The 13,765-nt window shown below is 41.2% G+C and overlaps 2 protein-coding genes across 2 annotated transcripts; one reads left to right on the top strand and one right to left on the bottom strand. All coding sequences in view use genetic code 11, as the record gives it.

The window, feature by feature from the left end:
• Window positions 1-10,211: 10,211 nt before the first annotated feature.
• On the bottom strand, window positions 10,212-11,526 carry EGR_03552 (hypothetical protein; the record flags this gene model as incomplete). The annotated part of the gene is made up of 2 exons (XM_024492801.1): window positions 10,212-10,377; window positions 11,414-11,526. The coding sequence occupies 2 exons, from the start codon at window positions 11,524-11,526 to the stop codon at window positions 10,212-10,214; spliced, it is 279 nt and encodes a 92-aa protein (XP_024352684.1).
• Window positions 11,527-12,123: 597 nt separating this feature from the next.
• On the top strand, window positions 12,124-13,347 carry EGR_03553 (Serine/threonine-protein phosphatase PP1 isozyme; the record flags this gene model as incomplete). Its single annotated transcript, XM_024492802.1, has 1 exon — window positions 12,124-13,347. One exon carries the CDS (start codon window positions 12,124-12,126, stop codon window positions 13,345-13,347), a length of 1,224 nt encoding a protein of 407 aa, XP_024352685.1.
• Between the last annotated feature and the right edge of the window lie 418 nt (window positions 13,348-13,765).

The following is a 13,765-nucleotide window of genomic DNA, read 5'->3' on the forward strand; positions in this document are numbered from 1 at the left end:
TATCAACCCATTTGGAAGTATTAACGGTACATTGTATATAACCGTTGACTATAGTGCGCCCTGTCATTTCTAACTACTTTTTTGAGGGAAAAGATTATCACAAAACCCAGTGGATGTCATAATCCCACCTCCAATATACCATCATATCAGCTAACGCGGAATCTAAGGAAACTAACATTCAAACAAGTATTTACAATTGTTCGGAGGACAGCAACAAGAGTGAATGTTTAAACACTTTCATCTACAACAAAAAATTTAAAGGATCGGCTGTGATCAAACAAACACTTGGAAGCCCAATTGTTCGTAAGTTATCCTCATTAATTTTTCAGGCAATTATCTGCCATCTCCCTCTAACTCCCTTGCATGGCGTCTAATATTGCCATGAATGAAGGAGAATTAGGGTGAAACAACTGGCTAGTAAGTGGAACACATAAATTTCGCCTATTCGGTTCACCAAATAGGGACCAATGCGCTTAGCGACCATCCAGGTTACCCGCTACCCTCGAGGTGTACAATGATCACTTCAAACTGGGGATATAGTTTGATTTATTTAAGCTTGGCATCTGGTCCATAAAAAGGGATTCTACCGATTAGGTAGTGATAATCTATCCTAATGAGACACAGAACCAAGCTCCGAGCCAAGATTCGTGTAGCGACGATAAAAACCTTTAAAAGGAGGTCCGCTGGCTGAGCCGAAATACTTTGACTGGCCAGTGTAATTGGACAACAACTTCCAGAGTTTCTAAATACACACTCCGAGCAGTGAGACTACCTACGAGTGACATGGAAAGTAGGTAAAGGGGAAAATTTGGAAAAGCGAAAGTGGAAACTAGGTCCCAATGCCCTAGTTGTTAGTAGCCTGATCCAACAACTTATTTTCAATCGTGCATTTGAGACGTTCTGCATAAAAGGATCTCGACTTTGCTTCGCTGAACCTATTGCAAATAGGAGATGTCTGGTCCTCATTAAGATTAGCTAAGTAGGGAGGTGATCAAAACTGCCAGTTGACAATAAAGTTGTAAATAGTAAACCTGTGCCAGGCGGACTAGCCAATTACAACGCAATCCAAAAAAATACAAGCGCATTAGGCGGATCAGGAACTGATTATTATAAGCTGCCCGAGAAGAGTCAATAATGACTTAAGAAATGCTTCAGGGGAATAACTATTCCCAGTCAACAGTGTGGCTCACCACCCACCTACAAACTTAGATTGATGGTTGCATGGCAGATCAGCGTTTTAAATCATCATCGCATGTCAAGTGATAATGAATATAATCTTGTTTAACTAAAAAATTTGGACACAAGTACGGATAGCTGACAGAAGGACAACAGGAGAAAAAGTGGGCAAAACTGTTTTGGTGGTACAATTTCAATTATAGAGTAAACGGATAAATTGATGGCATAACATAGTCTATCACTCTTCAGTTTTAATTAATTTCAACTCACAATGGATCTGAAATAAGGGAAAAGTATGGGGAGTTGCAGCCTACTATGACTTACCACAATAGTAGATAAGACCGGACTTGATGAGGGAGGAGATGGCGCCGTAGACTGACTGCCGAGGAGGAAGGTGGGACTGCATTTCAGCATAGATGTTGGCAAGGTGACCGTAGAGGCGCGATTCAGAGCAGGTTGGCTCAAGCATGTTGACCTGGCAGATGACCTGGAAGATCACCTCTTCCAGTCTCATTGAGGCGTATTGTGGAACGCTGTTCAATATCAGACCTCCAGCGTCACCTTAACAGGCAATTTCAAAGTCTCATTATACAGAGTGGTAGTGCATTTTTGTCCCAATTATTATTTAACATTGCATTTTCATTGTTCACATTGTTGATTCAAACAGCGCAGTACAGTTCACCAACGGATCAAAGAGGCTGTGTTACGGAATCACTTTTGTAGTAAAATAAACATGTTGATAGAGGGAATAACAACACTTGTGCATCATCAATTCGAGCTACAAAAGTGACATTAGATGGACGGTGTAACAACCACCATGGGGCGGCTATCTCTAGTCCGATCGCCAGGGCTGCCATGTTTGACACAAAGAAAACAGTTGTTGGAGCACGACAGTTATCATCAACTAGGGGAAACATCCGATTTGCCTTGTCAGAAGGGTCGAGAGTCATACAAATCAACGATCGAAGTAGCATTGACATATCAGACTACCCCTAAAAATAACCACCGAGATTGCTGGAAAGACTAACCATATGAACTTTGAAATTGGATTTCATTGAGGCGCCACTTTTACCCAAGCAAAACGAGGCACGAAGATTTTATACGGCCACGTTTCACAGTGCCAAGTAATTATTATATTAAGGCGTAAATAGCATGTACTGTCCGTAAATTTAAACTAAATCACGCCTATCTTCGCCCCAAAGTCAAAAATAATACAGCCGAAGCGTGTTGTAGTTAATTTGATGCTTCAAAGCGCAATTCGCCGCAGCTTGTGAGGGAGAGAAGACGTTCACGAATGTAGACATATGTAACGACAGTGCATGTGTGGGTAGGGACAACACCGAATTTGTGCAAATGCGTGATTCCAGCACGTATCTATTCGCTTTGATTACGGCCAATAATGTGGGTCCTTAATGGCATACGCGATTTGGTAGCCTAGTTAATATAAAACAGCCTTAATAAAAAAAATATGCTCTCTGGTATAAACCACGGCTACATTGTAAGTAAGGTAGGAGGAGTTATCAGATCATTTAGGTCAATGCTACGTCCGGTTTTATGGGTAGCTGAAATATTTACGCTGCGATACATAAACGACTGCTTGATGCCCAGTATAAGTGAGGTAGCAGGCTATTAAACAGTGAAAGAACTAATTGCCTTTTAGAGTCTAATAGTGAGTCAACATTTTAAATCGCCAAACCTCAAATTTTGTCCAAGCTTAAGGAAGCACAGCCTTGTGATTAAATGTCTTGTAATCATCTCTTCCCTTAAGAATCAACAGTCATGGAATATCTAAACGCGCCGAAAACTCTAACAAGCAAAGAGAAGGTGGATTTCACATCCTGAAAAAGGCATGTCCGGATCTCAGCAAGGACAAAGAGACTCTCCAAAAAGCAAAAGGCTACAAAAGTAAGGCAACAAGGTCCACGATCAGTTACTAAATGAGAGGGAAGAAGAATTCAACGAGATAAGCCGTAGTGCTGAGAAAGGGACGTGTTTATTTAGCAAGGGAATCGAGAAGGCACACCTAACGAGCGCCTAGAGCAATGGAAGAAGATGTGAAGTAAGAAGATTGGCCTTTCTTGTGGAGACCGTAGGGACGGAACTATGTACATTTCAAGAAAGCATGATCTGCCAAAAATGGTTTTTTTCTTGATACAAATTCTATATTCTGAGAAATTTCGACCGAAGAGCAAATGCCAGTTCCTAGGGTTCTTGAATACGTTTCCCAACGAGCGACTGAACTTATTGCCTTAACATCTTTACGAGAAACGATAAAAAATTATCTGGAGCCCTATAGATGACTTGAAAGACAATAGAGACAATGGATTAAGGTTGCTACCACCTATACTGCTCTGCAATGCCTACCTCTCACCAGATCAGCAGTCAAAATAATCCTGTCATAGCTTCATATTTCAGTATCTACATGCTAGAGAGAGATGAAATAAACTAGGAAGTAAATGTCTTATTATTAACTCGGATGATGCCTAATGATCCCTGCTACTGCTATTTGGCGTCATACTTTGACAATTAGAGCATTTGCAGACCTGGCAGCCGAATCATTCCCTCTTGCAACGTCATACAGGCTTCGTTCACTAGTTACTTTGCCAGGAGATAATTTACTCTAACCTTAAAACCACATTTCAAATGTTTAAATTATAATAAATGGGAAAGGGGGTGGAAGAGGGCTTTGGATCTCACCTACCCATGCACGCGTTATGTTAATGGCATATGAAGAGGTCGGATCACATCCATCCGGATGTTGATGCATGGGGAATCGTGCCGCAATTAAACAAATTGAACGTTAACGACTGCATTCTATGGTTGTTTAGAATGATAAGTTCACTGTCAAAGATAATTTGAATCCAACACAACTTGGGTATCACCTCGCATTAGCGTCAACATAATTCAGGGGTTTCGGTTCGGTTTTGTCTACTTTCATTAACCACATCTACCCTTGTGAACTTCTACCATCTTTACCGAGTATGTTCTAAGAGAAATTGACTCCAAGAGCTTTCTCCACGATTACCCATGGAAAACTTATTTGGTACTGTAGAGGGAGGTTCTTTGCCTAACACTTCAATGGGCTGCGCTTCTCCGACTGCGCCATTGCTAATCTGCCTGGTCAGACATTTCTTCTATGAATACGTGAACACGAATGTGGCGTCAGTCATCAACCATTCATCAAAATGTCACACGCATGTGAACGTTTGCGCCTGACTAGCACAAATTACAGAATAAATCACACATTTGTTGGTAATTGATTAGTGTAATCACGACGAGGAACATGCATTCATAATTACATATGAGCGTCAACTTTTGCCCACCTCCGTGAAGACATGGGCTTATTACCTGAGTCCAGAATTGGCATATAACGCAGCTTAGATTGATATGCTCTTGTTCTGGTTTGTAAGACCCATAAGAAATTATGGCCTCTAGTCCACTGTCATGGTTTCCATAAGTGGTCTTAGGACTCTCTAATGAGCATACATACAATCGCTTGAGAGTAGGTCAATCACCGTCTCGGCATAACCATGCGGACGACGTATTCACGAATCGAACACGGATCTGAGTGTATGAGATCAAAGGGGAACTTTAAAATTGGCTAACCCAGTGACCTGTTGCACTTCACTCAAGTCGAATCCCACACGAAAGCAAAAGTTCAAAGTGACTGACCCTGTGTTACAGAAACTGCGGTGTTAGGTCAAGTGTGGTTGATGGAAATACGATTATTTAAATTGTAGCCTAAAATCTTGAAAGCTGGAATTGAAAGTAAACAGTCTTCAAATTGATTGCTGCTTTATTGTGCATGAGGCATACTTTAGGTTGATGACAAATTAATTGCACCCAAGGCATTCAAGGAGTTCGTCCAGCAGTTTATCATTTGATAGTGGAGGACATTTGTCAATGCCCACTCTACAACCTCAAGCACCACATTCTCTACAAATGCCTCCAATAAGTTATTAATGGCTCCTTTTAAAAGTAGGGCCATGGTTGAATCTTCCTACCATTAAAACGGAACCTACAAGCCAAAGTTGCTGTGCCCTGACACCAACTTGGCATAATGACACCTTTCAGATTTGTCAATGAGGTCCTGTTCTCCAACCCGTCTGGGTAAAGGCAAGATAGAGAATCTGATTTGAAGCAAACAGGTGTTGGATGGATGTCAGAGGCGTCTATAAAATTTGGGTAACCGTTTCATGTTTAACCAAATAGAAAACCTGATTATGAATAACCTTTGAACTGAATGGAATGGACAAAGAACGTAGATTTAGCTCGTACTTTAATCGTCCGAATCAAGCTATCATGGGGAATGAGATTAAAGTGCCATTAATTTCTGGCCACTTTTATTACCTCTTTCGCGAGGCTAAAAACTTCAGTTCAGAGGAAAAAAAGGCGCTAAATATAACTAGAAATGAAGGAAATCAAAGATTTTCAATGACGTTTTGTGAGAACAACAAAAAAAGTTTAGTGATGAGGGTTTCATCCCAGTGAAAACAATGTACTTTTAACCCTCTTGACTCAGATTGTCACTTTAAGGGGCACTCACACGCAATTTTTCTTTTTGGTCACTAATCCCCACCCCCCTGAGCAGGAGGGGGGAGGGAGTGTTGGGCGTTCCTTGCCCCACTGCTACCAACTCTCTCATCCACCATTACCTGTGCTGTGCACCAGCAGTAGTAGCGCGGCAGTGAGAAAGAGTACAACAACGATCCAAGAATAGCCCACATGAGGGAGAATTAGTGCTCGGAGGGGAGGGGCACAAAAATAAATGTTGTGAGGAGCACATCGGCAGATCTTGCATGAACTAAAATAGTTCGCGTTTTCTTTCTGAGCTTAAATTAGCTTCAATGCCGTGCATTTTTAAAAGAGATATTTTTTATCGCAACAAAAAAGCTTGACTTTGCCTGCGTTATTTATTGAAGAGGATGTCGTTTGGGGATAGACAAATGATGCGTTTGATGATTGCTGTGTTGGACGCATAAGATTGATGCTGCTCATAGTGAGATGAAATAGCGAAGCGTATTCGATGTTAAAAAACAACTTCCAACTAGTATACTTTTTTCTCCTAGATGATGTATCTCTCCGTACGTTAAGTGCCTGTATTAAAACTCCACGAAATCCACGAGTTTAGGGCTTCATTCAATGGCAAACTCTCACTTCACTTAATAAAAGATCATAAGCTCCAACATTTCTGCCAGCAGTCGACATGTTCAGATGTATACAAGACAACCACGTACGAGTAGGTAGATGTTAATAAAATGGCAGCAATGAAGTTTACTATGGTGATACGCATATCATCATCATTTGGCCGTTGATGTACTTCATCTGATTCACCTAACACCTGGTTGGTCGACATGACAGAGCCCCCAAATAAGCACCCACCCGTGGAAGGCTAGGTAAAAGAAACCAGAAACAAACAATGTGAAGTGGAGTAACAGCAGGTCGAGGACAAACACAGCAGCATAAATCACAAGGCAGGCACGCGTTCCCATGGCGCATTGCATGTTTCGGTGGTCCGACCTAATAAATGGACGGTGTTCATTGGGTCTCACCAAACGTTACTAAGAAGAGAAGTCGCCATAAAATCAACTGATTACGATACTGTAGGACTACCGACTTGGTCTGTGGTGAAGCTACACCAAAAATGGTGCTGCTAAGTACAACTGTTTAATAAAAATAGTCCATGTATTTATTCAGTCAAGTAATAGTCCGAAGTGACGCATTCTGTTGGAAAGGAGCTTAAGTCAGGCGGTTATATATCATGACAGATGGGTATGCACGATTCTACATTTTGCATGATTAATTTGAACCGAGCGATGCGAATGTTGTGATAGAGATCAGAGGGAGAGAGGAAGAAAACTAATAACCCTGGAGCGAACCAGAATCATGACACCTCGGAGGAGCCCACCGACCTGATTTAATATTCAAGTGCATCATCGTTGAAGTGCCATCATATTTTTTTAATCCCCTTATCAGCACAGTGAATATATCTTCTGAAGCACATTTTTTCATGATCTGCGAACTCTGGCATGAGTGACTTACTGCTACGGATAGTGGCGATGATGAGCGGTAATGCTGGACACTCTCAGAGGACACGTTAGAGTTTGGAATGAGTAAAAAGTAAACCGAGTAACTTAGGGCAGAGGCTGTGGCAAACGAGGTGCCTGTTGGTTGGTTCTAGCCTTTGTTTGATGCCAGTAGCTATAGGAAAACTGCCACACGATTATAAAACCCCAAATCGAAACCTTATGACATGCCAAAACAAACAAAAACTGGTGTGCATTCAGAAGCAAAGTTGGGATTTTATAAAATGCAATACAGGTGAAGGTAAAGTGGGTGATTATGGGACTTAAGCATTTGTAATTGAAGATTTTACAAGCAATAAATGCCTGGATCGGACAATTCCAAGAATGGGATTACATCAGCTGCAGGAGAGCATGCTTAAGTAGAAGTTTCGTTGATCCTCGACAATACTTACTTACCTACTTACTTACAGCCAGATTACAAGCTGAATTGCCAAAATTCATTACCAATGAAAGCCAAATGATCTTGCGTTGTCGAGGGACTACCAAATGAGGTGTTAGCCTCAAGGTCTACCAATTGACTACTGCATATACCTTTCATCCTCATCTCATCTACCGTAAAATAAAGGTACTTTTCAATGCTAAATCACCTTATTATGCCCTACTTAGGCGGCGTCAAAGCTACAGAGTTGGTAGTAGTAAATGGGCATAGAGATAAAGCCTGTACGGAACTACGAATGACTTCAACGGATCTACCATTATGCCACCCCGATTCGGAATAGAGGCAGTGAAGGAAGTACACTTTGACTTAGTAGATAAGTAGGAGTAAATTACTGAGGCGCTAAAGCAAAGAAGTGCTCCTTCACAGGAGGTGTGTTGTAACCATTTTCTTCAACGGCAAAGGGGACTACCAACTTACTCATGCTTGATGCAAAGCGCTTTTTACAGGAGGAAGACAACATTTGAGGCTTGGAACATTGAAAAAAAATTTGGTTACGACGTTGGAAAAGAAGGACCTGCCTGACGCCTAAACTGTTGAACACAGCAAGGTAATAACTTCTCCCTTTCCAAAACAAAGCGTTACAGTGGGCCAATTAATGCGTACATGGCCATCCATCCAAGAGAAGAGATAAATTAAATGCTTCAATCCCCTTTACCATTGGCCAAGCAGATGAATAGGAAGGAGGCAAATTTGCCTAAACATTGAAAGAAGCCAAGTCCCCATGGCTACTGAGAAAAAGAGGCCTAACACAAACAAAATTCCCCATAGGAGAATGATAAATAGATCCCCATTTAAATATTTTGTGTACTTTGGGTAACAGAGCATTCGGCTGCAGCACGTGGACAGCGTTGACTTTGAATGCTGACATATGAAGGGGTAAATATTACGGGAAAATCCGTGGCACTGGTCGGAGCCAAATGGTTCGCTTCAAATGAAAATTAAGTCTAATTTTTTCAACTGTTCGGTAATATTAGGCGGACATTTGCCCAAAAGCCAACTTCAGATTAGTTTGACGCTAAAAGGACGGACACTCCACACCTTCAGTTATTCTCAAACCAATCCTACGTATGTACACATTCATGTGCAGATATAATTAGGATGCTCCTCTAGGATCTAGTGGACGGAATGCTTAAACTCGCAGATGCTTGAAGTAAAAGCGATGAAAAATAGACTCTTGCAGAAGTATTTATTTCAGATGAGGTCACCAAATAACAGTTACCTACTTATTCCCTCAGTTAGCTACAGATAATGAAGTAGACTCTCAAAGAGCCACGCCATATAGTTTTGTACACAGAAGAATTTTATTAATCTGGACTGTGTCGGCTGGTTGAGCGAGAAATACAGGAATGCACGATGCCTGATCAGTTGAAGCTCAAGGCATGCTTTCTTCTCAAATAACGACAAGTCAGTAGGGCAGAAATAAACTTAGATGAAGCTTACAAGCGTAGGTCAAATAAAGGGCTTTTTTATGAGGCCAGGCAGTAACTTAGAGAAACCTGTGCATACAAAAAACAGCCTGAGATGCCAATGCCCAAGGGACTGCCGATGCAGTGAGTTCCCTTTCTTTCAATTACACTTTCGCATGATAAGAATTTTACTTGCCAAGGTAGTGTACAGAGCAGATAATGGGCCCTCTTTCCAGGCACTGTAAATTAAGTATCCAGCGCAAATTACACAAGGCAGCGACTGTGAATGGGTTGAAAGCCAGGTCCTTTCTATCAGATTAGAGTATAGTGGTTGATAAAGCGACGACTGCTTGACAGGGTAAAATGACTGTCAATTCAGTGTATGAATCAATTTTAACTACGTAATTTGACGAAATGGTAAGCTCCTGTTAAATTACTTTTGTGAACTAAAATTGATGCTTGACAGCTTTCTTGCCTATGTATAGAAGTTACTGATGATCAACCGTTGTGATTAAATTATTATTCATTTTTAGAAATATGAGTAGTCTATTTTATCAATTTCTCAATAGTAAGTAGTATTTAAGACTTGCTCACAGCAAACTGTGTATTTCAAGTATACTAGAGGATAAAAGAATGTTATTAAACCATGAGCATTCTTATATTTTAAGAAAGTTTTATTTAAGAGTTGCATCTTAACTCAAATCTGAGTTAACGGCGCCCTTTCACAGCTTTAGTAAATAAACAATTCTGGACTTAACAAAAAATTTTAACTGCCGTTTAATATTTCTGCTTAACGTAGACAGAGCAAATTGGGGAAAACATAGCAAAAAAGACATTCCAAAGAGACAGAATACAGCAATGCCAGTTTCTGAAGCAGCAAAATAATTGTGTGGATGCCAATAAAAGTGGTAATAAACAAGCAAGGTGCCCGGATAAAACACTAATTAGTGAAGGGATTGCTTCAATGGGCACTTTTAAAGTCTCCTACAAACTATTTATTCAAAAAACAGCCAGACGTCGATCAAAGAATGCCTTTAATTCTACAAGAATTCTGTACGGTCGTGTGATGTACTTATGAGGGTCAAGAAAAGGCAATGTTAGATTTTAAGGATTAATAACACCAAACACACTTAAAGAATTTAAATAATATATGGAGGAGATATCACACATTAAAGGGATTGGGTGGTTCAAATTACCTGGGTTAATGGGTGAAAATTTCACCACTGTTTTGAAACAACTTGCTATTTGATATACCGGTTGGGTTGGGTCACTCATTTAAGTATTAGAACCAAAAATTCTATGAGAAGTACAATTTCGTAAAACTCCGACACGTAAAGGGAAAATGTCAAAGTGAATGCATTCAAAGAAGAAACTATTAGGCTGCACTTTTTAAGAAAAAGAAGGACAAAACATTTCAAGCAAGCACTACTGCGAAATTCAACTCCCATCAATTGCTATTTGTAAAGTCTCTGAACTTTATAATCCTGAAGTAAAAAGTAGCATCGCAACTGATTAAACGCTTCATGTACACCAAAAGCAGACACGACCAACAAAACATATGGGAGAACGTACCTATTGACTCAATCCGGAATCCCGGAGGAGGTTGTAGCTGGGCCCGCATCCAGCAGCTTTTCAATGTGCGAAGTGAAGCTTCATCGCCACCAATGAGAATAACAAAGGGCTCGATGTGACCCAATAACAAGCACTTTTTCAGCGCCTGACTTAAGTAGGGGTTGGTTGTATTTGCGACATTGACATTAAGAAAGGATTTAAATACATCGTATATATTGAATGTGCGCACCGCTAATGCGAACTCTTGCTGGAAAGCAATCGCTAAGCACCGAGTGGATGATAGTATTCCTAGATTCATATTTTAGTGCGCAACAACTATCTATAAGACAAAGTATGCATATGACAGGAAATGCAGACCTTATCACGGGAACACAAAGAGCCGAATAAACCATCCCCGCACTGTTTAAAGTGGCACAGCGTTTGAGATGAATTTAAACGAACTATAGGTGACCCAAATATTAATTGGCTCACAGCAACATTCACTAAATCAGATACGAGCAAAAACAATTTTATATTTGGATCAATAGCCGTGCACTAGAATAATGTGCACAAAAATTCACATCTCTATATCCCACTTTTTTGTAAACAAATTATCGGCAAGAAAAGTTATCTAAAGCCAATTTTGCACTCCTCCTAAAACGGTTAAAAATTTTGCCATGCTTACAAGTGACTTTTTGAAAGTGGTCCTAGTTCCTTTACCTCTTTGCCATGGTTATTCCTAGCGCTGATTTAACTTTGCAAATTCTAAATAATTTGCCCATGTATGCAAAAATCCGCGCTTGAATAATGCAATTCCCCCAAAAAACGCCAGATTTTTATTATGTTTTTTCATACTGCGCCTGTTCATCTGCGACGAATAATTACATTGGCAACGCATACCCGTCCTTTGAGATCGGCATAATCCGCATTCTTATCTATCAATCTTTTAGACAAAACCAATGAAATTTCAATGGTCGAGTCACAAATTAAAAAGCAATATGGCGCACTTGCATTAAATCAGCACTAACAACAAATTACATGGGGTGCTAGAGCAACTCCTTCAACATACATTCGTATGGAAAAGTGGATACATTGTAGCGTCCCGGGACTCCCTGAAGACGAAAGAAGACACAATACTCGGACAGAATATATATAATCAGCACGGAAAAGGTGTCTGCGCTACTGGCATGGCCCAAAAGGCCAGCCCCACCCAGCGAGGTACAAGAGGGCTGATTCAAAGTACAAAAGTGGCGCCTCACCAATGCCGAGGGATAAACCACTATCGTATTACAACATGGCTAGTGTGGCTTAAATAAAGTTAATTCTCAAGCCCACCGGTCTTGACTTCTTCCACTGACAGAAGGAGCCTACGAAATTCCCTAACTTTGAGGAAAAATCAATAGGGTTCACGCGACATAACGCAGAGGATACTACCGGTAGAACGGCACATCAGGATCGGTATGATATGGTAGCCGTCGACCCACAAATCTCGTTAATTGGTGAGACAACCCGTTTAAGTGATTTCATCGAAGGTGCTCCACCCCCACAGGGCGAGTTGGTGCCCGCTGTGGATAATCGTGTCCACAACCAGTCGAATACAAAAGTCTCCATCAACAGTAATAATGAGCTGTTGGATTCCTACATATCACGGCTATGGAGGATTCGAGAAAAGGCAAATCGATCTCTAATGCTGACTAGTGATGAGATGACAAGTATTTGTCGAAGTGTTCGCACCCTTTTCCTTACACAGCCTGGCCTTCTTGACCTTGGAGGACCGATCAAAGTTTGCGGTGACATTCACGGTCAATACGATGACTTGCTCCGCCTATTTGAGCTCTGTGGACTGCCTGATAAAGTTAATTATCTATTTCTAGGGGACTATGTCGATCGTGGGAGACAAAGTCTAGAGACGATTTGTCTACTTTTCTGCTACAAACTTCGTTATCCAACCCGCTTTTTTCTGCTTCGTGGAAACCATGAGAGTCAAGCGATTTCACGTATCTATGGTTTCTTTGAGGAGTGCAGAAGACGATTTTCCGTAAAGCTATGGAGAACGTTCATTGACGCATTCTCCTGTATGCCTGTAAGCGCAATAATCGAGAATCAAATATTCTGCTGTCATGGAGGCCTCTCACCAGAAATGCTTACTCCAGAGCTCACCAGTCTGGCTGACTTGAAACGCAAAATCAGGGAAATTATTCGTCCTTGTGACGTGCCGGATTGTGGACTGCTCTGTGATCTTCTCTGGTCAGATCCCTGGTACCTAGAGTCTGTGGGAGATGGCCGCGAACCTCGTGGCTGGGAGCCAAGTGAACGAGGCGTCTCCTACATGTTTGGTCCGGACATTATCGATCGCTTCTTGGAGCGTTTCAATCTGGATCTCATTTGTCGGGCCCACCAAGTAGTGGAGGATGGGTATGAGTTCTACGCCAATCGCTCTCTTGTTACAATCTTCTCAGCGCCCAATTACTGCGGCGAGTTCGATAACGCAGCAGCGGTCTTTTGTCTAAATCGAGCAGTCCTGGCTCCGAACTACCCTTTTGACTCCACGTCTAGTCTGAGAAATCAAGAGGACGCGGAACTGGAGGGAAGCTTCCACATACTTCGCACCGATGTTCCTGGAGGCTCGCGACCTAACGCCTCCTCGGGACTTACGACTCATCCAAATAGTGCCCAAGGACCCAAGTAGGCACACACCTACGCACACGAATGCTAACAAACACCATCTTAAGTAGTTGGGTTAGTGATTTCAAGCGATTACTTCTTGAAGATTTCATTTAATCTTTATTTTCTATCTTTCAACTATGAATATTGTAGCCCAGAGTTGCTTTTCTTCCCACGGAGGATGAGGTGGACACTCAACCATTTTACAGGTGTAATGAGGGCAGGACGGCTTTTTCATTATACAGAATGTCGGCGCTTATAGAAATCACTTTATGAAAAAAAAACCTAATAGTCAAATTTGATTAAAAAATAGACTTTCAAGTAATCGAAACAGTTAATAAAGCTTTGATGCGCCAATGCTACAACCAGTACATTTTCATTACTTGTTAGAATCTAGCACAATGAAAAGTGACCCAAGTTTTGATAAAATAAATTTCGTGATG

Source organism: Echinococcus granulosus (genome assembly GCF_000524195.1).
Source record: "Echinococcus granulosus chromosome Unknown EG_S00019, whole genome shotgun sequence".
In the NCBI taxonomy this organism is placed as follows: Eukaryota; Metazoa; Platyhelminthes; class Cestoda; order Cyclophyllidea; family Taeniidae; genus Echinococcus; species Echinococcus granulosus.